A 21255-nucleotide genomic window follows, 5' to 3' on the forward strand; every position below is an offset into this window, starting at 1 on the left:
TCCTAACGAATACATACATACATACATACACTGTAGGTACGGGAATTGACATTGCCACGTTGTGGGGGTGTGTAGTTATGCATGAACTCTTTATTTTGTCATTGCTCTGGGCTGCCAGCCTCCCTTTGCCCCCTCTAACCTCTTTCTCTACTTTTCTTCTTGCTTTATTTCCTTCTCACCTTAAGAGTGTGTTTAGCCTGTCCTCCCCACTCTCCCCCCGCAACCTCCCCCCCCCCCCATTTTCCTTTCCCTAATCAAAGTATGCCCTCTGCTATCTTCCTGGGTGTGGAAGCTTTACTAAATCAGGTCATGTAATGTGTTAATACCCCATTTTATTCTTTAGCGTGAACTGCATTGAATCTCTCAGGCCTGAGTAATTCAGTCAACATCCATTAATGACTGACTGAATAAACAATCTCTCATCCGCCAGAGCAGTGAATGCTGAGAATCTGGTGTGAGCAGAACTGAGTGGGAGACTTGTGTAAGCCCAGCACACTACCATACGTGGACTGATTCGGACAGACCTCTCGCAAGAGGGCGACAGAATGAGGAGTCAGCTTTGAAAAGAACCATCACAGCACCTCGCTGAGGCAAGGGGCACATGCAAGCATCCTCCTCGGTAGGAAAACAGTGCTGTCAAGGAAACTGGGAAGTCATGTGGGCAGAGTGAACAAGCAGGAAGGTAGTGTGAGCTAAGGTGGCCGGACCATGGTAAGAGGTTATGATCATAACTGAAGTGCAATGGGAGTTTTATAGAGATTTAAGGGAGTAACCTGATCTGATTTGTGTCTAAAAAAAAAAAACAAATCCCCAAAATCCTCTGGCTACAGTCTGGAGAATGAACTACAGTCACAAGCCACTTATTGACCGGATACATTGAGAAATGTGTTAGGTTATCTTGTTGTGGGAACGTTATAGAGGCACTTACACAAACCTAGATGGCTTAGCCACTACACTCCTAGGCCATGTGGTCTAGCCTATTGTTCCTAGGATACAACCTGTAGATCATGTGACTGTATAAAACAGCAGGAAACTAAATTAAGCAAAGCAAAATGATTCATTCAAGAGATGTGGTAAACAGGAGATATATGAGACTGCTGCGGGCAGAACATGGCGCAGTATTTTACAGCAATATTTTTTTATAAGTAAAAAGAGTATACCCTAAAATGATAAAAAAAAATGTATAGTATAGTATAGTAAAAACATAAGCCAGTAACGTATTCATTTATTATCAAGTCCTAGAGGCCCAGTGCACGACATTTGTGCACTGGGGGGGGGGGGGGGTGGTCCCTCAGCCCAGCCTGCGCCCTCTTGAAGTCCGGGGAGCGGGCCTAAGCCGGCAGGCGGACATCCCCCGAAGGGGCCTTAGCGCTGCCAGAGACAAGAGAGGCTCCCGCCACTACCGCTGCGCTCACCAGCTGTGAGCCCAGCTTCTGGCTGAGCGGCGCTCCCCCTGTGGGAGCGCACTGACCACCAGGAGGCAGCTCCTGCATTGAGCATCTGCCCTCTGGTGGTCAGTGAGCATTATAGCAACTGGTTGTTCTGCCATTTGGTCTATTTGCATATTAGCCTTTTATTAAATAGGATTATATACTGTACATAACTTTATGTGCTATAGTCTAATATGTATATTAGACTATATATATATATTTATATATATATATATTTATTATTTATTTCAGAGAGGAAGGGAGAGGGAGAGGAGAGATAGACACATCAATGGTGAGAGACAATCATTGATCAGATGCTTCCTGCATGCCCCCTATTGGGGATCAAGCCCGCAACCTGGGCATGTGCCCTGACAGGGAATCGAACTATGTGACCTCCTGGTTCACAAGTCAACACTCAAACCACTGAGCCACACTGGCTGGCTGTATGTGCTATAGTTTTATATGACTGGCAGGGTATAGGTTTGTTTACACAGCATCATCACAAACAGGAGCAATTCATTGTGCTACAGTGTTAAGTTGGGCTATGATGTCAATAGGCCATAGGAATTTTTCAGCTCCACTACAATCTTACAGCACTACTGTATCACATGCTGTCCTTCGTTGACCAAACCGTCATTATGTGGGTCATGACTGTACAGGCAGACAAGCAGGGGGCCAGTTAGGAGGCTACTGCAGTTCCTGACAAAAGATGATCATGGCTTGGCCTATGAGGATTGGGGATGGGGAACTTTGTGACGGCATCTGAGTTTGGAAGGTGAAAGTGTAAGCTCTTACAGATGAAGTTACCCCTTTCAGCCTGAGTCCCCATATTAAAGCTGTCCGTGAAGCCAACTCGAAGACCTAAAATGCGAAGGAGCCAGTGTTTCTTAGTTTCATAGGGTTCAGGATCCAGCTCTCAACCAAGTACCTTGATTACAACAATCCTCTGCCCTCCTTTGCCTCCCTTTCCTTGAGTGAATTAGGGAGAAATGACTGCTGAAAACCTCTCTCAGCAAGAGGACAGTGGTGCTCGGGGTTCGATGATACACCCTAACTTTTAATGTTAAATAAATGCTCCCTTTTATTTTGGTATTGGTTATTTTACCTTGCACAAAGCGAGAGAAGGCATTTTGCTCCCCTTTTATCTGGGAATATTGTATTCCCCCTCTTACTCCAAACAGTCTAGGGCAAAAATCCTTTAGAATAATTCATCTTTCCCAAAAGACGGGTTCCCTTTCACCTATCCAAATCTCATGCGTCCGAGGACCCGCTCCCCAGCGCAGACAAATGCACTCATTGTCCGCGCCCCTCCAGGCCCGGGATGGAGGAGCGTGCACTTCCTGCAGCGAGCTGCCTGCGGATCGGGAACTTGGTCTCTAACGTGACTCCCCCCGACACACACACTATTAAAATGCTTGCGTACAATTGTTACCAAATAAATGAATGGGGACTTTTCTTTCCTCCGTTAAACTTCAGGCCACTGTCCGGCAAAGTCCTGATGGTCAACAAACCCCAGCCTGCCTTGCAAAGGGGCCGATCCACACGGAAACCCACAGAAACGTGGCAATGTTATTTCCTCAACTTGCGGCTTTGCGAGGCCGTTTGCTTTTTGTTTCGAGCAACGCTCGGCACGGTCCTCCCAGGGCCGGTCGAGGCGGCTCCCGCCCTCCCCACCGCGCCGGTAGCAGCGCTCGCTCCCGGGTCAGCGGGGCGCTCGGAGGGGGCGGAGCGCGGGCTGTCCCAGGGCCAGGCCTCCGGGCGGCGACGCTCTGGCCGGGCCACCTCGATGGTCTTCGCGCGGGCGCGGCAGCCACGCGGTCCGGGCGCCAGGGGGCGCGCTGGCGGGCGCCGCGGCGCTCGGAGCTACGCGGCCCGACTCGCTTCCGCCATATTGGATGCCGCAGCCGCCGCCGCCGCCGCCAGCGCTTCCTCCTCCGTCGTCGCCGTGCGCTGCCGGTTCCTGCGGCCCTAGCGGCGGGGAGGTGAAGCCGGAGCCCGTCGGAGGAAGAGGAGGAAGGGGGTGGAGAGTGTAGGGAACGGGGCTCCCGGGGGGGGAAGACCGAGACGGAGCCGGGCGGAGGAGAGAGGCGCCGCGGCCCAGCCCCTCCCCCGCCGCCGACCCGCCCAGGCAGCGTTGTGTCCCCAGATCGGCGCTCCGCCCGCCCGGCGGCCATGCCCGCGCCGCGCGGCCCCTGAGGGCGCCCTCCCCCGCCAGTGCTCGCCCTTCCCCTCCGGCCCCGGGGTCGCCGCGGCCCGGCCCTCGCCAGCGCCCCTGCTCGCGGCTCCTCCGCCGCCGCCGCCTCCGTCTTGCCCTCCCCACGCAGTGCAGTGGCCGCCGCCTCTTCCGCCGCCGGGCTCCGGGCCTCCGCGCCGACAACATGGAGGCGGTGAAAACCTTCAACAGCGAGGTTGGTATCGCAGTCGGTCCTCCCCTGTGGCCCCCGCCCCCCGCCCGGGACGAGGCCGGCGTGCGGAGGGTGGGCGCGGGTGTGCGGGGCTTTTCGGGACGGGGCGCGCGGCGGCCTAGCGCCCCCGGGGGGGAGGGGTGTTTCTCCCCCCGGCGCCCCTCCCCCGAGCCCGGAGCGGGCGCCGGGGGAGGGCCGGCCCGGGCGGAGGGCGGTTCCGGCGTCCCCGGCGCCCTGTGAATGGCTGCGGGGTTGGAGGGAAGGCCCCGTTGGGCCCTCCCCCGGACCGGAGCCTCCGGGCTAGTCTCTCGGGGTCGGTTCCGCGGAGGCCCGGCCCGCCCCCCTCTTGCCCGGGCCTGTGGGAGGTGAACTCCAGGCGGGACATCCCCGTCCAGACCCCTCGGGGGTCCCGGCTGAGGCCGGCGCCGAGGGGGGAGGGTGGCGGTGCACGGAGAGCGCTCGGAGGGGCGGTGCGCTCGGGTCACCGTGCACGTAGCGTGTGTCATGGAGATCCTGTTGGCTGGGTCACCTGCCAGCTAGGGACTTGGGGGAAGAGGATGGTGGGTTGGGAGGCGAGGTCATGCTGTGGTTTCTTCTGTTCTTCGCCCCTCCGTCTGCTCCTCCCTGCCTCCCACCCCCCCGCCATCACGGCGTCAAGACAAATGGTGGGAAGAGGTCTGTGCACGGAGGGAGGGAGGGTGCCGGGGAAGGATTTCCCGTGGGCTCATTCACGTGTCAGGTCTCACACTGGGTTTGTACAAAGCAGGGGTCCGATTGTCCCTGTTTCATTGCATTTGCCAGCCAGCTTTGGGTGAAGTATATTTCAAAAATTGCTAAAACCCCGACTCAGACAGCAATGCAAACATGAAGTAAACATAACGAGCACATGACCACACAACCAGAATTATCCGTAACCTGTATGCCTTAGGGGGACAAAATTGAATGTCATGTCAACGACGCATGGATTTCAGGAACTTGGGATGTGAAAGTGCTGATACTTTATGCAGAAGTGTGAACACAGCCTTACCTCTCACAGTACCAGAGCTGCCGGGATAGTACCAAGAGGGCAGAGCTTTTAAAATCCGCTTTGCCGTTGTGTTTCTTTCCTTTTACTCATGTCCCCGCCTCCCCCCTAAGAATTGGCATCTGGGAAGCTCAGCGAGGAGGCTAAGAGTTAGGTAACGCCTGTGGATTGGGCTCTCCATGTGAGTAGGTAGCAGTGGCACAGCTGAATGAAAACAAGCCTTTTTGGTAAAGGATTTTCTCCTCCTTGATAAATAACCAGACTTGAGAATATTTTTCATTATACTTATGAATTTATAGCTGATAATTTCAGGCAAATTATAAAATTTGGTTCCACCCCCACAGTACTCTATGGTGCTAAAATCTGGAATAATAAATATTTAATGATTCTGTGTTCTAATTCGTTAATAGTTCACACCTGTGCAGGAAACCTCCTCCCCTGCCCCCAGCTCTGTGTAGCCTTTTTATTTGCTACATAGAGTTCTACAGCACTTAATACAATGTTAAACTTTATTATTTTTTAAACAAATTCTTTGTCTTCTTCCACTGCAATTATTTGATTTGCCCTACCGCACCCCTTTTTGATGGGTGTCTCCTGTTTGTCTAGGAGGTTCTTAATATGTATTCTCTGTGAAAAACAAGATCCCTTATGTGGTAGATAGAAACAAGCATAGCATGTATGGTTGATCACAGTAGAGCACAGTGGAATAGAAATGTTTTTTCATTTTAATATTGACGTGAAGTTTTAGGGACCTCACCTCTTATCTAATCTTTAGAGGAACAAGTAAGTAGTATTCCCATTTTAGTGTATGTAGCACTCATCCCTCCTCCCTATGGATTTCAAATAACTTAAAAAATCGTCAACTCCCTTATTTCCTAATATGCTCAAATTTCACCATGTTTGAAAGTGGGGTTAGCGTAAAAGTAGTAGCCATACTACTATAGGTTGAGGAAGGGAAATAAATTTGAAGAAGATCCACAAGAAGAATATGCTTAAACCTTTTTTTTTTTTTTTTTTGGTTTAAACACAAAATACATAATCTTTTTTTTTTTCCTGATTTTGAATATAGTTTCTGTGAATGTCTTACTATGCTTGCTGATGTGAAAATTTTGTGCAAGTAAGCACATAGTGGGAAATAATTCAGTAATAAGTGTTTTCCATGAAATCGTGTTGCAAAGTGCAAAATTAAAAAGAAATCTAAATTGTAGGATTAGGAGAAAAGACGTTTTAGGAGGTTTACTGTGTTTGGTTTTTAAAGGCATTTATCCTTGGGCTGAGCCCTTCAGCACTTTCTCTGCTACATTTGAAGGTATCTTTGAAGCATTGAATTGTGAAGAAATTCCATTTGCTTTACAAGGCACCAGAAAGTAGCCCTAAGCATAATGATTAATGTTTGTCAGTGAGATATTTTGATACTTAAAATGTGTAAAATATGAAATGCTTAGCTTTTATGGCTTGCTACTTCTCAGGTTTTTCAAGACTGCCTCTCCCACCCGCCCCAATTGGTTTGAAAACAAGATCATGCCAGACATTGTAGCCCTGGCTGGTGTGGCTCAGTTGGTTGGAGTGTTGCCCAGTGTACTGAAGGGTCATGGGTTCAGTTCCAGTCAGGGCAACCTAGGGTTCAGGTTTGGTCACTGGTCAGGGCCCATACTAGAGGCAGCTGATCAATGTCTGTCTGTCTCTCTCTTCCTCCTTCCCCCCTCTCCCTCCCTCCCTCCCTTTCCCTGTTCCTCTCTCCCCCTCTCATTCTCCCTTTCTCTCTCTAAAAAACAAAACAAAAACAAAAAAAAAAACCAACAAAAAAAGAATATAGGTTTTAATCTACAAACTGGATGAGTTTCAAGTCTGAAACACCTTACCTCACGCAGGACATGAAGGAGTCACGATTGTCCTGCTTCCCTCCCTCCCCCGCCAGTAATTTCTCCGGGGTTCTGTGGCCTCCCCACCCCTGTGTTCAAAATTCCTGTCAGAAGATCCTTCATGTGGTGTAATTTCTCTTAGTTATCACGAGTTAAAGGGGATTTAGGCTCAGGCATTGATATTTAGGTGCCCACTGTTAGTTTTGTGGGAAAACTAGAATTTCCACTTAACTGTCATTGTGATGAAATAGTTAATGCCATCACCACTAATGTCAATTCTGAAGTGAAAGAAAGAATGTAAGACTTCCTAAGAGTTGATGCTTGCTTGACTGGGCAGTTAACTCTAGAATTGTTATCGTTACAAGATATTGTAGTTGTTGATACTCTGAGATAGTGGCCTTTGCTTATTATGGTTTCGTGTTCTCACCTAAGTGGAAAGGGTCTCATTGGTCCTCTTACATCTGTGGACTACTTTAGTACCACAGTCGATTGATTACTGGATCGCAGGAGCTTTATGTGAGTTGTAAATTTATACTCTGTTCTTAAGAATGCCGCTGTGTGGAGGCCATTGTGGTCAAGTTTGCTTTTGAAAGAGGGAAAAGAGAATAGCAATGCATGATCCTTTGTTTAGAAAATTATAACTTAATTGGAGTAGGCACTTTAATAACGTTGGAACTCCTAATATATCGAACACAGAAGAACCTGTTATGCATTGATTATGCTTGGATAAGAAAGTGAATGGTGGTGGTGGATTTTGCTTATGTATTGGATATTTTTTCTATTTAAGGACTTTAAAAAAACAGCACCAATTCCAATTTCACACTTCAAAAATTAATAAATTTTTAACATAATCAAATACCAGTGAGATCATCCTTTTTTTTTTAGGTTCTTTGTATAGATAGTTGCATTACTATGGTTGTTTTCCCTCTATGATCCATTCTCTTGCTGCTCTGAATAGGCTGCATGGGAAGGGAAGATCTAGGACCAGATTTGTAGGTATGAGATGCAATTTAATTTTGGGATTTACCTTGGTTGATCAATTCTGAGAGGATTCTAGTGCCTTCTATCATTTTTGGATACCTAAATTCTTCGTGTTTTTGTCCTTAGGATCCTTTGGTTAGTCAGATAACTTACTCTTTAAACTTTTCCAGGATGCAGACTTCCCAGTCATTATAACACCATTCTATGCCTTGTCTTTCATATCAAAACTGAAATTCCACCTTAGTTTAACTCTATTTCCAGTTTTGTATCAAGAATGTTCATTTGCTTAACTATAGGACTTTTTTTTATAATACTCTTTCCACTAATATCTAGGGGTAGACATGGGTTGGTAGAAAACAGTGGAAAAGGTAGAGGGAGGAATAAATGTGAAAATTTTTAATTTGTGTATTTTCCCCTTTGTTTATGGTTCAGGAAAGGGAATTTATGTGAAGCAGCTATAAAACACTGCATTTCCTTTAGTTTTCATCTACTAAGGAATCTGTTTCTCCTTTTTCTTTCCTATTTTTAACTTCCCAGTGGGAGGTTTGGTTAATTGTATCAATCAGGCCTTTTTTGTTTCTTCTGCCTTGTGAAAATCCCTTAAAGATGTAGCATACTAAATGTTATAACAGAAGGAAGCCTTCACGAAACCCTCCCTGCCCCACTAGTTTAGATCAGGGTTTCTCTGCCTCAGCACTATTGTTATTTTGGACTAGGTAATTGCTTGCTGGGAGGAGCTGTCCTGTGCAGCAACCCTGAGTAGAAGCCAGAAATGTTTCCAGCCATTACCAAATGTCACTTGGAGGATAAAACTGACCTTGGTTGAGAATCACTGACTTAGCTCTCCTGTTAAACAGTCTTAAAGCACTCTGTACTTTCCCTTCTGGTGATTACTACAATTTTAAGTAATTACCTTTCCCCCCAGAGTGTAAGTGCCATGAGGACAGTGACCGTATGTGGTCATTGCTTCATATCCTTCATACATCGCAGTGTCTTAATACATGGTGTACACTAAATACAGATTTCTTGAATGGATGGATGGATGATATACTGGGCAGATGATTGCCCCTGGATCAGGGTAGTTAACACTTCTGGATATTTGGTTTTCCCTCTGTAAATAAATTACCAATTTGAGATTGTATTTAGATTTCCTGTTGGGAGATTCTTAGACTAAATATAAAATTAACTTTTTAAAGGGCTTAGTATGTATAAGTATTATTTTGAAGGTCATTTCATGGTATTGTAGGACTATAGGAGATTAGATGGATATTTTTATTTTTAAATCAAAACTTTGATGTGTTTATAATTTTCACTTTTTACTAGGGGGAGAGTCTGGAAGGGACTTGGCTTAGAATTAGTACTCATACACAGAATTTCAGATATCTCTTTCTAGGGCCAGTTTTGTTGGTGTTGGACAACTACTAATTCATTGTGATATGAGAATGTAATCAACCTTGATCTTGAACACTGGCTGAGCTCCTAAGCTCTTAAGTGAGCTCAACTTATTCTGGTTTTGTTTTCTCAACATATTTCTCTACTCCTCTCTCTCAGGATTGTGCCTCTACTCCTGCTTGTACAGACTGCTTTTCCAGCAGCATGGACACAAGAAGCATAGTAAGATGATTATAACCCACACAAGGCAGGCCCTTTGGAAAATACTAGGTTTAGATTGATACTGAAATGATGTCTTGATTATATGGGCAGTACTTGGGAAGCAGAATAAAGCTGGTCACTTAGAATATATTAGTAATCTTAAAAGAGAACATGCAGGGAATCAGTTTAATTTCTTCACACACAAAAATAGCTTAAGTGAAATAGGAGTTATTTTCTTAATAGTGAGCATAAATTATATATACTCTGGTTGCATTTATTTGCCTTCTGCTTCACAAAATTTACTGTATGTTTTCTAAAAAAATTCATTGCTTACTTAATATGACTAAATTGCAATTTGATGGTTGGAAATAAAATACATCTTATATTTTGAGGAAGTTCTTCAAACTATAAGATGACAAATCATTGACAGATATGCTGTAGGAATAGAGAAACAAAAATGACTAAATCAAATATTTGATTTTTTAATTACAGAAGAGCAGATTTTGGTAGTGGTACTATTTATGAGAAATAAATGCTGATGAGAAATGTTTCTGTAGCTTGTGATTTCTTATCTGAGTTAATACTATCTCAAGTTTGATTGTAAACATGATACATTTGCTTTCCTGATTTTGATTTTATGCATTTATTTTGTCTAATTCTGCTTTACATGAGTTTCTGATAAGACCATATTTTAAACTCAGGGAAGGGTATGCAAATATGTTACGGTATCTACTATAGGTCAAGATATAGCTTACAAACTTGGACATCTATTTAGTTAGAATGGGGAATATTGATTATTCATTGTTTTTGTTTTATTTTTTATTCATGTTTTTTAAAAATAATATGACTATTAAGTTAATGTATGCCAGGTTTTTAAAATAATTCTGCTTCTTAATATAGGTTGACTTGAAAGACCTGGGATTTAATTTTTTCGTTCATTTGTTCATTCATTTAACCAATATTTAATGGATGTTTACCATGTACCAGCTATTTTTCTGTCTGCTGGGATAGTGATAAACAAGAGAAGCTAAAGCTACCCTCTCGGAGCTTATGTTCTTGTAATCCTTGAGTGCAGTGGTCTTGCTGTAGAGCGAGTGAGGCTGGGTAGGCATTACTGACTTCAGTTGATTCTTTTCTAGGGATTGCTTTGTCTGGGACATTTCTCCAGGCTCAGATCTGCCTGGTTTGTTCTCAGCATTTTGCCTTATAGAATCCACATTGCTCATCTATTCAAAATAGAGATTGAGCAAGTAGACTTACTTAAACAAGAATATGGTATGTTTCCAACAATGGCCTAACATGTATTTAAAAATACATTTGGTATTTTGGAATAACTCTTCCTTATAAAATACAGCCAATAAGGATGTTTTCTTTGGTCCGTGAGATATTAGTGTCCACATATAAATGATTAAAAAATACTTTAAGTGGTGACCAAACCTTTATGAATTTAGAAGAATAAATTAATATTTTTATAATAAACTTTCCCTTGATTTGAGTATATGAAAAAATTTGGCTTTTCTCTCTCTCTCTCTCTCTCTCTCTCTCTCTCTCTCACACACACACACACACACACACACACACACACACTTATTTTCTGAATTTGATTTGATTCCTCGGAGCTTATTTGAATAGCATGTAAGTAAAGGAAGAAACAGTTTGGATCATGTATTTTACTCTGTAGAACTTGGGAAATGATATGAAAATCTTTTTGTACTGGGTCACAGTATCTAAAAGGTTGACCAGAACAGTATACCTGAAACTAATACGATGTTATATGTCAATTATCTTAATTTTTAAAAAAAAAGTTGACCAAGCCCTAGTTAATGGCTTTCTTTAATTTAGCAATGTTTTGATACTATAGTTTTATGGCAAAAAAAATCAATATAGCTATTTGCATTTATTGAAATGCTTGAAATTATATTGGTAAAAAGGATGTTGAATAAGTTAAAATTTTTGCAAACCAAAACATTTTATGCAGCAAGTGTCTAGTTTCTAGAACCAGCTGCTCACTATGATGAAAAATATCTGGCTTATGTATTTTTGAAGTACTTTTTTTTTTTTTAATAAACATTGATAAAAGTGAGCCGCTGTAATATATAGAGCTTTATAAACTCCTCTTTTCCCCACCCATCCTTGTATTTCAGTAGATCTTTAGGATAACCTTGTGAGGAAAGTAGGATAGGTATGACCCCCTTTTTACAAGTGAATAAATTGAGGCCCACCATTGTGGTTTTTCCCACCAGGAAATGCAGCTTTGTAAGTATTAGAGCTCAGACTAGAAGCACCCAGGTCTCAAACTCTGATCGAGATGTTTTTCTTATCCTTCCGTGTAAAGGATAAGAAAAATCACTTGATTTTTCACAATTTCTTCTTACTGGCAATGTCCAAATATAAGTTAACTATTTTTTTCTCAGTTTTTAAATTTTATTTTTACAACTTCAGATTTATAGAAAAGTTGTAAGAATGATAAAAGAATTTTTATGTATGCTTCATCCTGATTCCTTAATTATAACCATATTCTTTTTCTTTCTCTCTGAACACATGCAGGCTTTTCTTGGGGGAACATTTTGAGAGTAAATTGCATTTCATGATACCTTTTACTTACAAATCACTTTTCTAAGAAGAAAGACAAAAAAAAAAATAACATTGAAAGCATTGTTTCCTGATTTAAAAAAATAAATAAAGAGGACATTCTCTTATATAACCATTGTATGATGATCAAAATCAGGAAATTAACATTGATACAATGCAATAGTTGCAGACCTTATTCAAATTTCACTAATTGTACCAGTAATATCCTTAACAGAAAGAGTAAATCGTATACTGCATCTTGCATTCATTTGTCTTGTCTAGTGTTCTTTAGTCTAGAGCACTTAGTTATTAGTGTCTTTGTCATTTATGATCTTACTAGAGGCCCGGTAAACGAAATCGTGTGTGGGTGGAATCCCTCAGCCTGGCCGGTGATCGGGGCCATCGGGCCGATTAGGGTTAGCTGGGGAAAGGGACCGCGGGAGATTCGCTGGCTGCAGGAGGTTGGCAGTGGGAGCACACTGACCACCAGGGGGCAGCTCCTGCATTGAGCGTCTGTCCCCTGGTGGTCAGTGCATCCTCATAGCAACCAGTTGAAATGGTTGCTTAGGCTTTTATATATAAACTAGAGGCCTGGTGCACGAAATTAGTGCACGGGGGGGGGGGGGAAGGTCTGTCCCTCAGCCCAGCTTGCACTTTCTCCAGTCTGGGACCCCTCAAGGGATGTCCGACTGCCCGTTTAGGCCTGATACTGGTAGGATTGGGCCTAAACAGGCAGTCGGACATCCCTCTCACAATCCAGGACTGCTGGCTCCCAACTGCTCGCCTGCCTGCCTTCCTGATTGCCCCTAACCGCTTCTGCCTGCCAGCCTGATCACCCCCTAACCACTCTCCTGCCAACCTGATTGATGCCTAACTGCTCCCCTGCTAGCCCGATTGCCCCTAACTGCTCTCCCCTGCAGGCCTGGGTCCCCCCCCAACTGCCCTCCCCTGCAGGCCTGATCGCCCACAACTGCCCTCCCTTGCAGACCTGGTCCCTCCCCTGCTGGCCATCTTGTGGCGGCCATCTTGTGTCCACAGGGGGCAGCCATCTTGTGTGTTGGAGTGATGGTCAATTTGCATATTACTCTTTTATTAGATAGGATAGAGGTTTGGTGCACGGGTGGGGGCCGGCTGGTTTGCCCTGAAGGGTGTCCCAGATCAGGGTGGGGGTTCTCTTGGGGTATGGGGTGGCCTGGGTGAAGGGCCTGTGGTGGTTTGCAGTCCCACCATGCCCCCCGACGACCCAAGCGGAGGCCCTGGTATCTGGGACTTATTTATCTTCTATAATTGAAACTTTGTAGCCTTGAGCGGAGGCTAGGGCAGGCCAGGGCGGGTGAAAAGCTTGGCTTACTCCATCGCCGGGGAAACCCAAGCCTCCTGCTCGCTCAGTGGCCGCAGCCATTTTTGTTGGGATTTATTTATCTTCTATAATTGAAACTTTGTAGCCTTGAGTGGAGGCCAAGGCAGGCCAGGAAGCTTGGCTTCCTCCATCGCCAGGGAAACCCAAGCCTCCTGCTCTCTATGGCTCTGTGGCTGCTGTCATTTTTGTTGGGATTTATTTACCTTCTATAATTGAAACTTTGTAGCCTTGAGTGGAGTCCACAGCCGGCCAGGGTGTGCAGGAAGCTTGGCTTCCTCCATTTCCGGGGAAACCCAAGCCTGCTGCTTGCTCCGTGTCCGCAGCCATTTTGGTTGGGTTAATTTGCATACTCACTCCTGATTGGTGGGTTGGCTTGTGGGTGTAGTGGAGGTATGGTCAATTTGCATATTATTCTTTTATTAGATAGGATAGATAAATTGAGAATGGGCCAGTTATTTTTAGAATTCCCTCAATATGAATTTGCTTACTGTTACTTCATGGTTAGGTTTAGGTTATGCATTTGGCAGGAATATTCCAGAAATGATTGTGTCCTCTGGAAGTACATGATGTCTATTTATCCCATTAATGGGAATGTTAACTTTTTTTCTGCAAGTTTTCTCCATTGTAAAGTTACTCTTTTCTCCTTGGTAACAAATATCTTAAGGGGAGATATTTTGAAACAATGCAGATACCCTGTTACTCATTAAACTTGCACCCATTTGTTTTAGCATCCATTTAGTTCTTCCCTGAATCAGTTATTACTAAGATGGTTGCCAAATAGTGATTTTCTAAGTCTGTTCTTTATGTATTAGTTGACATTCTGTAAGAGCCTTTCTTTCTCCTCATGTATGTATGTATGTATACGTGTAGTATGAACTTATGGATTTCTTTTTATTCATTGGAGTGTTATTATGCTTAGATTGTCTCAGTTTTGACCAGTTAGAGCTCCTTCAAGCTGACTCCTGTGTTTTTTGTTTGACATGTGCTCATTATTTTTTGAGTACCCCCTTACTTTCTTGAATAATAAGACATTCCCACCCCAGCCCTGGAATCAGCCATTTCTCCAAGGAGCTCTAATTTCTTCTAATAGATATCTATTAACAGATTGAGCTGAAAATTATATATTTTTATATATGTACATAATTTTCTTTACCTAAAAAGCCATTGAGTTCACCCTGATGATATCATCAATACCATTCTAACATCGAAGGGTTCATTCTAGCCTTTCCCCTTTCCAAATGTTATTTGATCAATCATAAGGTACACGAAAGTAGTTTCATAAACCATATGTCTGTGAAAACAAACTTTTAGCCCTAGCTGGTTTGGCTCACTGGATAGAGCGTCGGCCTGTGGACTGAAAGGTTCTGGGTTCAGTTCCGGCCAAAGACATGTGCCTGGGTTGCAGGCTTAATCCCCAGTAGAGGGCGTACAGGAGGCAGCCTATCAATGATTCTCTCTCATCATTGATCTTTCTATCTCTTTTCCTTTCCCTTCCTCTCTGAAATCAATAAAGAAATACATTTAAAAAAAAAAGAAAACCTTTAACCAAATTTAATATTTGTTTATAGTTAATTTTTTATTTAGTCTTAGGGTACATAGTCAAAATACTGTGTTCAATCATTGCTTGGTCAGTTTTTTCCCTAAATGTAGTTTTATTCATTTAAAATATAATTAGGTTCAGTTTCTTCCTATTTGTATTAATTTTGTTTTCTCCTTTTTTTTTGTTATTTTTTAGTATGTAAAACATTAAACATAAGCAAGCTAACTTTAATCCTCCTTTACTTTTTACTAGCTTCAGCTTCATAACCACTTAATTCTTTGGATAAATAATTTTTTCCTTAACATTCTTAAAAATCAAATAAGCCCAGCCCTAGCTGGTTTGGCTCAGTGGATAGAGTGTCGGCCTGCAGACTGTAGGGTCCCAGGTTCGATTCCGGTCAGGGGCATGTGCCTTGGTTGCGGGCACATCCCCAGTGGGGGGGGGGGGGGGGTGCAGGAGGCAGCTGATCGATGTTTCTCTCTCACTGATGTTTCTGATTCTCTATCCCTCTCCCTCTCTGTGGGAAAGCAATAAAATATATTTAAAAAAAATCAAATAAGCCCAAACTTCAGAGGTTTCGATGTAGAGAAAGTTAAATCTATTTCTAATGGCACAGTTTCAATTCATAGATGGAAGAAAGTATGAATTTAAAAGCTTTCTTCTCTTGTGAATGGAATCTTTCTTCATAAGAGTCAGTAGACTCTTTCTGTAGAGGACGAGATAGTAAATATTTTAGGTTTTGTGGGTCACTTAAGGTATTTTTTGCATAGTCTTGTCAGTCACAATTCTTTGTAGGCTTGAGGGCCTACAAAAATAGGGCATGGGTCATACTTTTCTGGCCCCTGCTACAAACTTTGAAACCTGAGAACTTGAATTTATAGCATGCTACTTATAAATCAGAATTAAAATTGAGCAGGAAGTTATATTCTTCGTAGGTCTTATAAGGCTTATTTTAACATTAAAAACAAAACAACTTAAAAAGGCTGCATTAGTGAGAGTATTCATTCAACAAATTTCTTGAGCACTTAACCACTATGTGCAGACACTATTCTAGTTTCTAGAATTTTAACAGTGTGCAAAACAGATTTAATAAAAGATGCAAAAAAAACTTGCCCTCATGGAGTTTACATTCACTTTTTGTGTGTGGGTGTGAACTGGAAATGCATGTTTTCTTGTTCATTTAGTGACATTTTATCTACTAAACATTGTTTCCATGTTAATTGCAGAGTGAGCATTTTTTCTTGAAAACTTGATAAAATATACAGCAAAAGGGGTGAACCTAAAAATTTTGCTTATTGCTTCCCATATCTTCTTTTGTGTGAAGCAAGTTTTATTTGAAAATGATTCTCAGTCATAAAGCTTTCAGCGTGTAGCTGTACTAATTCACTAAAGGATGACAGTGAAGTAAAACCTTATTAATTGGGACAAAGGGCCCATACTTAATTTAGTAATAAGTACATGTGTATTATAGGATCTTTAAAAAATATTATCCAAGTATGTAATAGTAATTCAACTAATCTTTCTTTAAGGTTTTAATGAATGAATGAGAATGATTCTTAAAATACTTGCTTATGTAGTTTCTTGAAATAGGGAGAAATTCTCCTGATAATGTTAATGTTTGTCTAATAAAAGCTCAAGAACTACGTGCAAGTTATCTGTTTTGTTCCTGTTTAAATATCAACACTGCTGGAAAAATAAGTTTTACCATGTTAGATGTTTGTTGCTGAACGACTTATATCTATCTGAGTAGTTTTTCTGTAAGTGTTTAATAAACCAGTAAGTACTTTGAATTTATTTATTTATTTATTTTTGGTAAAACTTTATTGAGATGTGAATAACTCTTTGGCTTTTTTTACACCAAGAAGAGTGTCTTTTTTGTTTTGTTTACTCCTCACTGAGGATATTTTTCCATTGATTTAGAGAGAGAGAGAGAAACATTGATACATCGATGTGAGAGAGACACATGAATGGGTTGCCTCCAGCATGTACGCTGACCGGGCCTGGGAACTGAACTCATGACCCTTTGATGTTCGGGCTGATGCTCTTACTACCTAGACATATGGGCCAGGGCAGAAAAGTGGTTTTTAATGCAGTAGCAACTAGTGATTGGAAAGAATGCTAGAAAGTATTTGCTGGTTGAGTTTTATTATTTACTAGAGGCCCGGTGCACAAAAATTTGTGCACTTGGGGGTCCCTCAGCCTGGTCTGCGCCCTCTTGCAGTCTGGGATTCTTTGGGGGATTTCCGCCTGCTGGCTTAGGCTCGTTCCCTGTGGGGAGCCGGCCTAAGCTGGCAGTCAGACATCCCTCTCATTGTCCAGGAGCCCTTGCTGCTCCTTACCGCTCGCTGTTCCTTAGTGCTGCTCACCTGCTCGCTGCTCCTTAGTGCTGCCTCAGAGGTGGGAGAGGCTCCTGCCACTGCCACTGCACTTGCCCAGCTTCTGGCTGAGCGGTGCTCCCCCTGTGGGAGTGCACTGACCACCAGGGGGCAGCTCCTGCATTGAGCGTCTGCCCCTGGTGGTCAGTGCACGTCATAGCGACTGGCCATTCAGTCAATTTGCATATTATCTTTTATTATATCTGATGATGTGTATTATCAAGCATTGTATTCTGCAGAGCGGTTGCCAACATTAATTAGCTACCTACCTCCTTTTCCTCAGCTCATTTCCTAATAGGATGGGTTGGCAGTGAATTACCATAGAATTAGGAGAAGGTAATGTGATGAATATTATGAAACAAAGAATAATGATGTAGCCATTGTACATACTGTGTGTATAATCTTCTGTGTGTATCATGATGTATATACAGCATGAAGAAAGAGACATTGAATGAGGCAAAGGATAAAGATCATTTTCAAGTAAATGTCAACTTTGGGTAGGAGATAGGGTCGTGAGGAGTGACTGAATTAGGCAAGGATTTTCTGATGGAGGGCCTTTGTGTACTATGCACAAGACCTCATTTCTAATCAAAAGTGAGTGGAGATTCTGAAAGGTTTTAAATAAAAGCACAAGTTTTATATTTGTGTTTTAGAAAGGTGATTAGTATCTTTGTAGAGCAAGACATAGGGATGAGGTTGTGGGGAGAAGGAAGGTTAAATTAGTATAGAGGAGAAGAAGGGAAGAATGCAAGAGAAGTTTACTAATAATAGAGAGCTGGATATGAGGAAGAAGATGGTGGTACCAGGGCTTTGGCTAAGGGACCAGATAGATACAATTGTATAGAACCAATCACTAAGATGGGCCAGTCAGGAGGAGCAAAGAAACTTGAGCAGAAATAATTTGGTGGGTTGGGTTGAATGGGGGATGTTTTTTTTATTTTTATTTTTTTTACTTAGAATAAAAGAAAGATCTTAAGTATGGAAGGAGAGTTGAAATCACCCATATCTCCACCACCCAAAGACACTGACTATTTTGTTGACTACAGCAGTAGTGTTGTACTTCTTGAAGATTTGGTATCTGTGGGACATTAAGGTGGAGATATCCAGCTGGGTATATATAGGTCAGGCACCTAGGAAAAATAGGCTAGAGATGAAGATTTAGGAGAGGGTACAGTTGTCTAGAGAGGTGATGTAGAGAAAGAAGAGAATGAAGCTTAGGGTAAAATCTTGTAGATTTTTATATCTTCATCCTCCCCTCCCCCCCCCCCCCCCCCCAGAAGGCTTTGGTCCCTTTTCCCTATCATTGTATTTGTGAATACAAGGAGATTTAAAAGCAACTCCATAGAATATGCTTACTTTAAATTCTGCTTATGCAACCAGATGTTCCTGTGTGCAATTAAAACTTAAGTATTAAATTGAATGATCTATGAATAAAATTAAATATTTAAATTTTGTTTAATGAGATTTTAACAGAATTTCTTAACATGAAGCCTGCTCATATCATTCAGCATTTTGTTAGCTCCTCATAGTCACAAAATGCTTTATCTTAAATCTGTCTACAGTAACTGCTTTATTGTGAACATGGAATTGTGGATTTAAAGGCTATATTATTAGAAATAGAACCCATGTTTATTTGAGAAATTCCAGCTAATATGGTTTGTGGGGATTGGTTATGAGAGGATTTATAAATGAATTATTCTTCCTCTTGTTCTCATTTGGCCATTTTACAGTTACTAGTATTTCTAAAATTAAGAGGAGGTAAATTTAACATTTTTTCATTTTGATGTTTACAAAAGACATAGGAAAGAATTTAAATTAAATGAAGATTAATTGCTTGTTTCCCAGGGAAGATTTAAACTGAAAAGTCATTTTTATATATGTGTTTGTTTATATGTATATATTTTGTTTTCTCATGGAGAATCATTTCTGTTCCCTTTAGTTTTAGAGTAGGGTAGCTAAAGACTATTACAGTCATGTTATGCATTGTATCTATAGGAAGAGCTTAAGTTTGTGGTTCTGTGGTTGGGTTCCTTGTTTATTTCCATGCTTAATCTTGCTTCCAAGAAATTACAAATTTTAGACCTGAAAGACTTGTGATAGTATATCATTTAACCGACTCATTTTACGGGTGAAGAATCAGGTTTCTGATAAAACTTGTGTAGAATCACAGCTTATCAGAGGCATGTGCTTAGATGTCAAATAAGAAGAAATTTCTGCTCTGTGTCTTGGTTCATTCTAATTTTCATTTTCTCCATATGGATTTTTTTTGGAATGAGAATTTGGTAGTGTTTGTGTTGGAGGTGGAAGCGTGCAAATTGGTGATTATTAGTAGATTATTATCGTTTCATGTTAATGCTGGCCAGGATAAGAAACAAGCTGCAGTACTGCCACTCTTGTTCATAAAATAGGTTGCCATACGACAATAGCATGTATTTCTTGGCAGGGAGGTATTGTACAGTAACATCACTTAGCCAGCATTTTTCTAGCTACTCAGTAAAAACAGCCTTTGGTTATAAAGCTCATGTACCTTGATCTTTTTCGAAGGAGTGCCGTTACTCTATAAACCTGTATCCTTAGCATGTTTCTAATATTCACATTGTAATGATGGTGGCTACTTGGTAACTGCCTCCTTTAGATTTTCATAGATTACTGTTTAGAAGGCTCCTGGTGCAGGTATATTAAAGTATGACAAGGCTTCAAAATTAATGTGGTTACTATGAAAGTAAGATGTGATAGGTTACAATTGGCAAGAAAGAAGATAGTTGTTTCATCATTTAAAAAATGGCATTAGACAAGATAAGCTCTAGGATCTCTTAAATGTTAACCCCAATGAACAAGTTTTCCAATTTTTCTTAGTTTTAGTTTATTCATTTTAAATATAGGGATATAATGATGCCTTCCCTGACTAACTCTCATATTTAATTTAAATATTTAAAGTATTGGCTGGTTTTAAAATATTAAAAAATCGTTTGAATACATAAAATTATAAAATAATTTTATAAAGTATTTGGGAAGCTAAAGAATACTAGTTCTAATATTCTTAGTTTTCTAAAATTTTTGTTTTCTAAAATAGTTTTCTTAAAGAAAACTAAAGAATAAGAAGTAAAGGTAGCTTAAAAAAAAGGCCGCAACTGGGAACTTTTGGTGTCATTGTGAATATCTCTGTCACCCTGAAAGATATCTCCATGTTACAACATACTTAATACTGGATAAAATTATGGAGATTATGAGTATAAAGAAAGTACTAGATTATGTTCAGCATATTTTCCAAGTTGGAAAATTAGTTGAACAAAACTTTTCAGCAGCAGAAAGTAACAAAATACAAACCATCATGTATTTTGTATCAACAATATTAGTCAACATAAGAATTGTTTTACTAAATTCAAGGCTTTTAAGAAAATCAATTTTAGACAGTTATGAAGAGGATAATTTTTGCTTAAGAATATACATTTAGAGTATCTATTTCAGATACACACATACACATATTTATAATATTTATGTGTACATAACTGCATATAGAAAGGCTTGAAGGCTGGCAGCCTTACCAGCCTTTTAGCAGTGATTATGTCTTAAGAGAGCAGTATGTGGATGGGGTGCAGTGAATGAGAGCTTTTAATATTTAGAAATTTTCACAGTCAGCATTTATTACCATATTGCTTTTCTAATATGTCCCTCAAACCCAAAAGACTACATGTCTTAGCTTTTGGGAGAGGGATGCAGTTGGCCTATTTTAATATTATTTGAATTTAATCCTTTCGATAAAGTGAGTTTCCTTGTTAAAGGTTGGAAAACTGAAACCTGTTTGAGGATTGCTTAAAATTTATATTTAAAAGGAATTTATTTAGCTGTTAACTTGATCAGTAGACATATTAAGTTTCATAATCTGATGTTTTACAGTATTCTTGGTTATTACTTAGGTTGATACTATTACATGGTATGTCTCCACAGTTATCTATCATCTTAGTGACTCAATTTTATATGTTTATGTTTAGTTGGTTGCTAACTGGTGGACGTTTGTTTTTTTTTTGGAAAATTTGTGTGTTGGTAGCCAGAACTGAGCTTGAGACATGGTTTTGTAGCTTATTACCAATTTGAATTTAGTGAAGTCACTTAG

General features: G+C 41.3%; 1 protein-coding gene across 2 annotated transcripts in view; it reads left to right on the forward strand.

Moving 5' to 3' along the window:
* Positions 1-3759: 3759 nt before the first annotated feature.
* Positions 3760-21255, forward strand: part of SCAF8 (SR-related CTD associated factor 8) — a 68874-nt gene continuing 51378 nt past the window's right edge. For both annotated transcript variants that reach the window (XM_054722136.1, XM_054722137.1), the window contains exon 1: positions 3760-3838. In XM_054722136.1, the coding sequence (XP_054578111.1) occupies positions 3809-3838 (30 nt within the window). In that variant the 5' untranslated portion in view covers positions 3760-3808. The remainder of the gene's footprint in view (positions 3839-21255) is intronic.

The sequence above is a fragment of the Eptesicus fuscus genome, chromosome 10 (genome assembly GCF_027574615.1).
Source record: "Eptesicus fuscus isolate TK198812 chromosome 10, DD_ASM_mEF_20220401, whole genome shotgun sequence".
Classification (NCBI taxonomy): domain Eukaryota; kingdom Metazoa; phylum Chordata; class Mammalia; order Chiroptera; family Vespertilionidae; genus Eptesicus; species Eptesicus fuscus.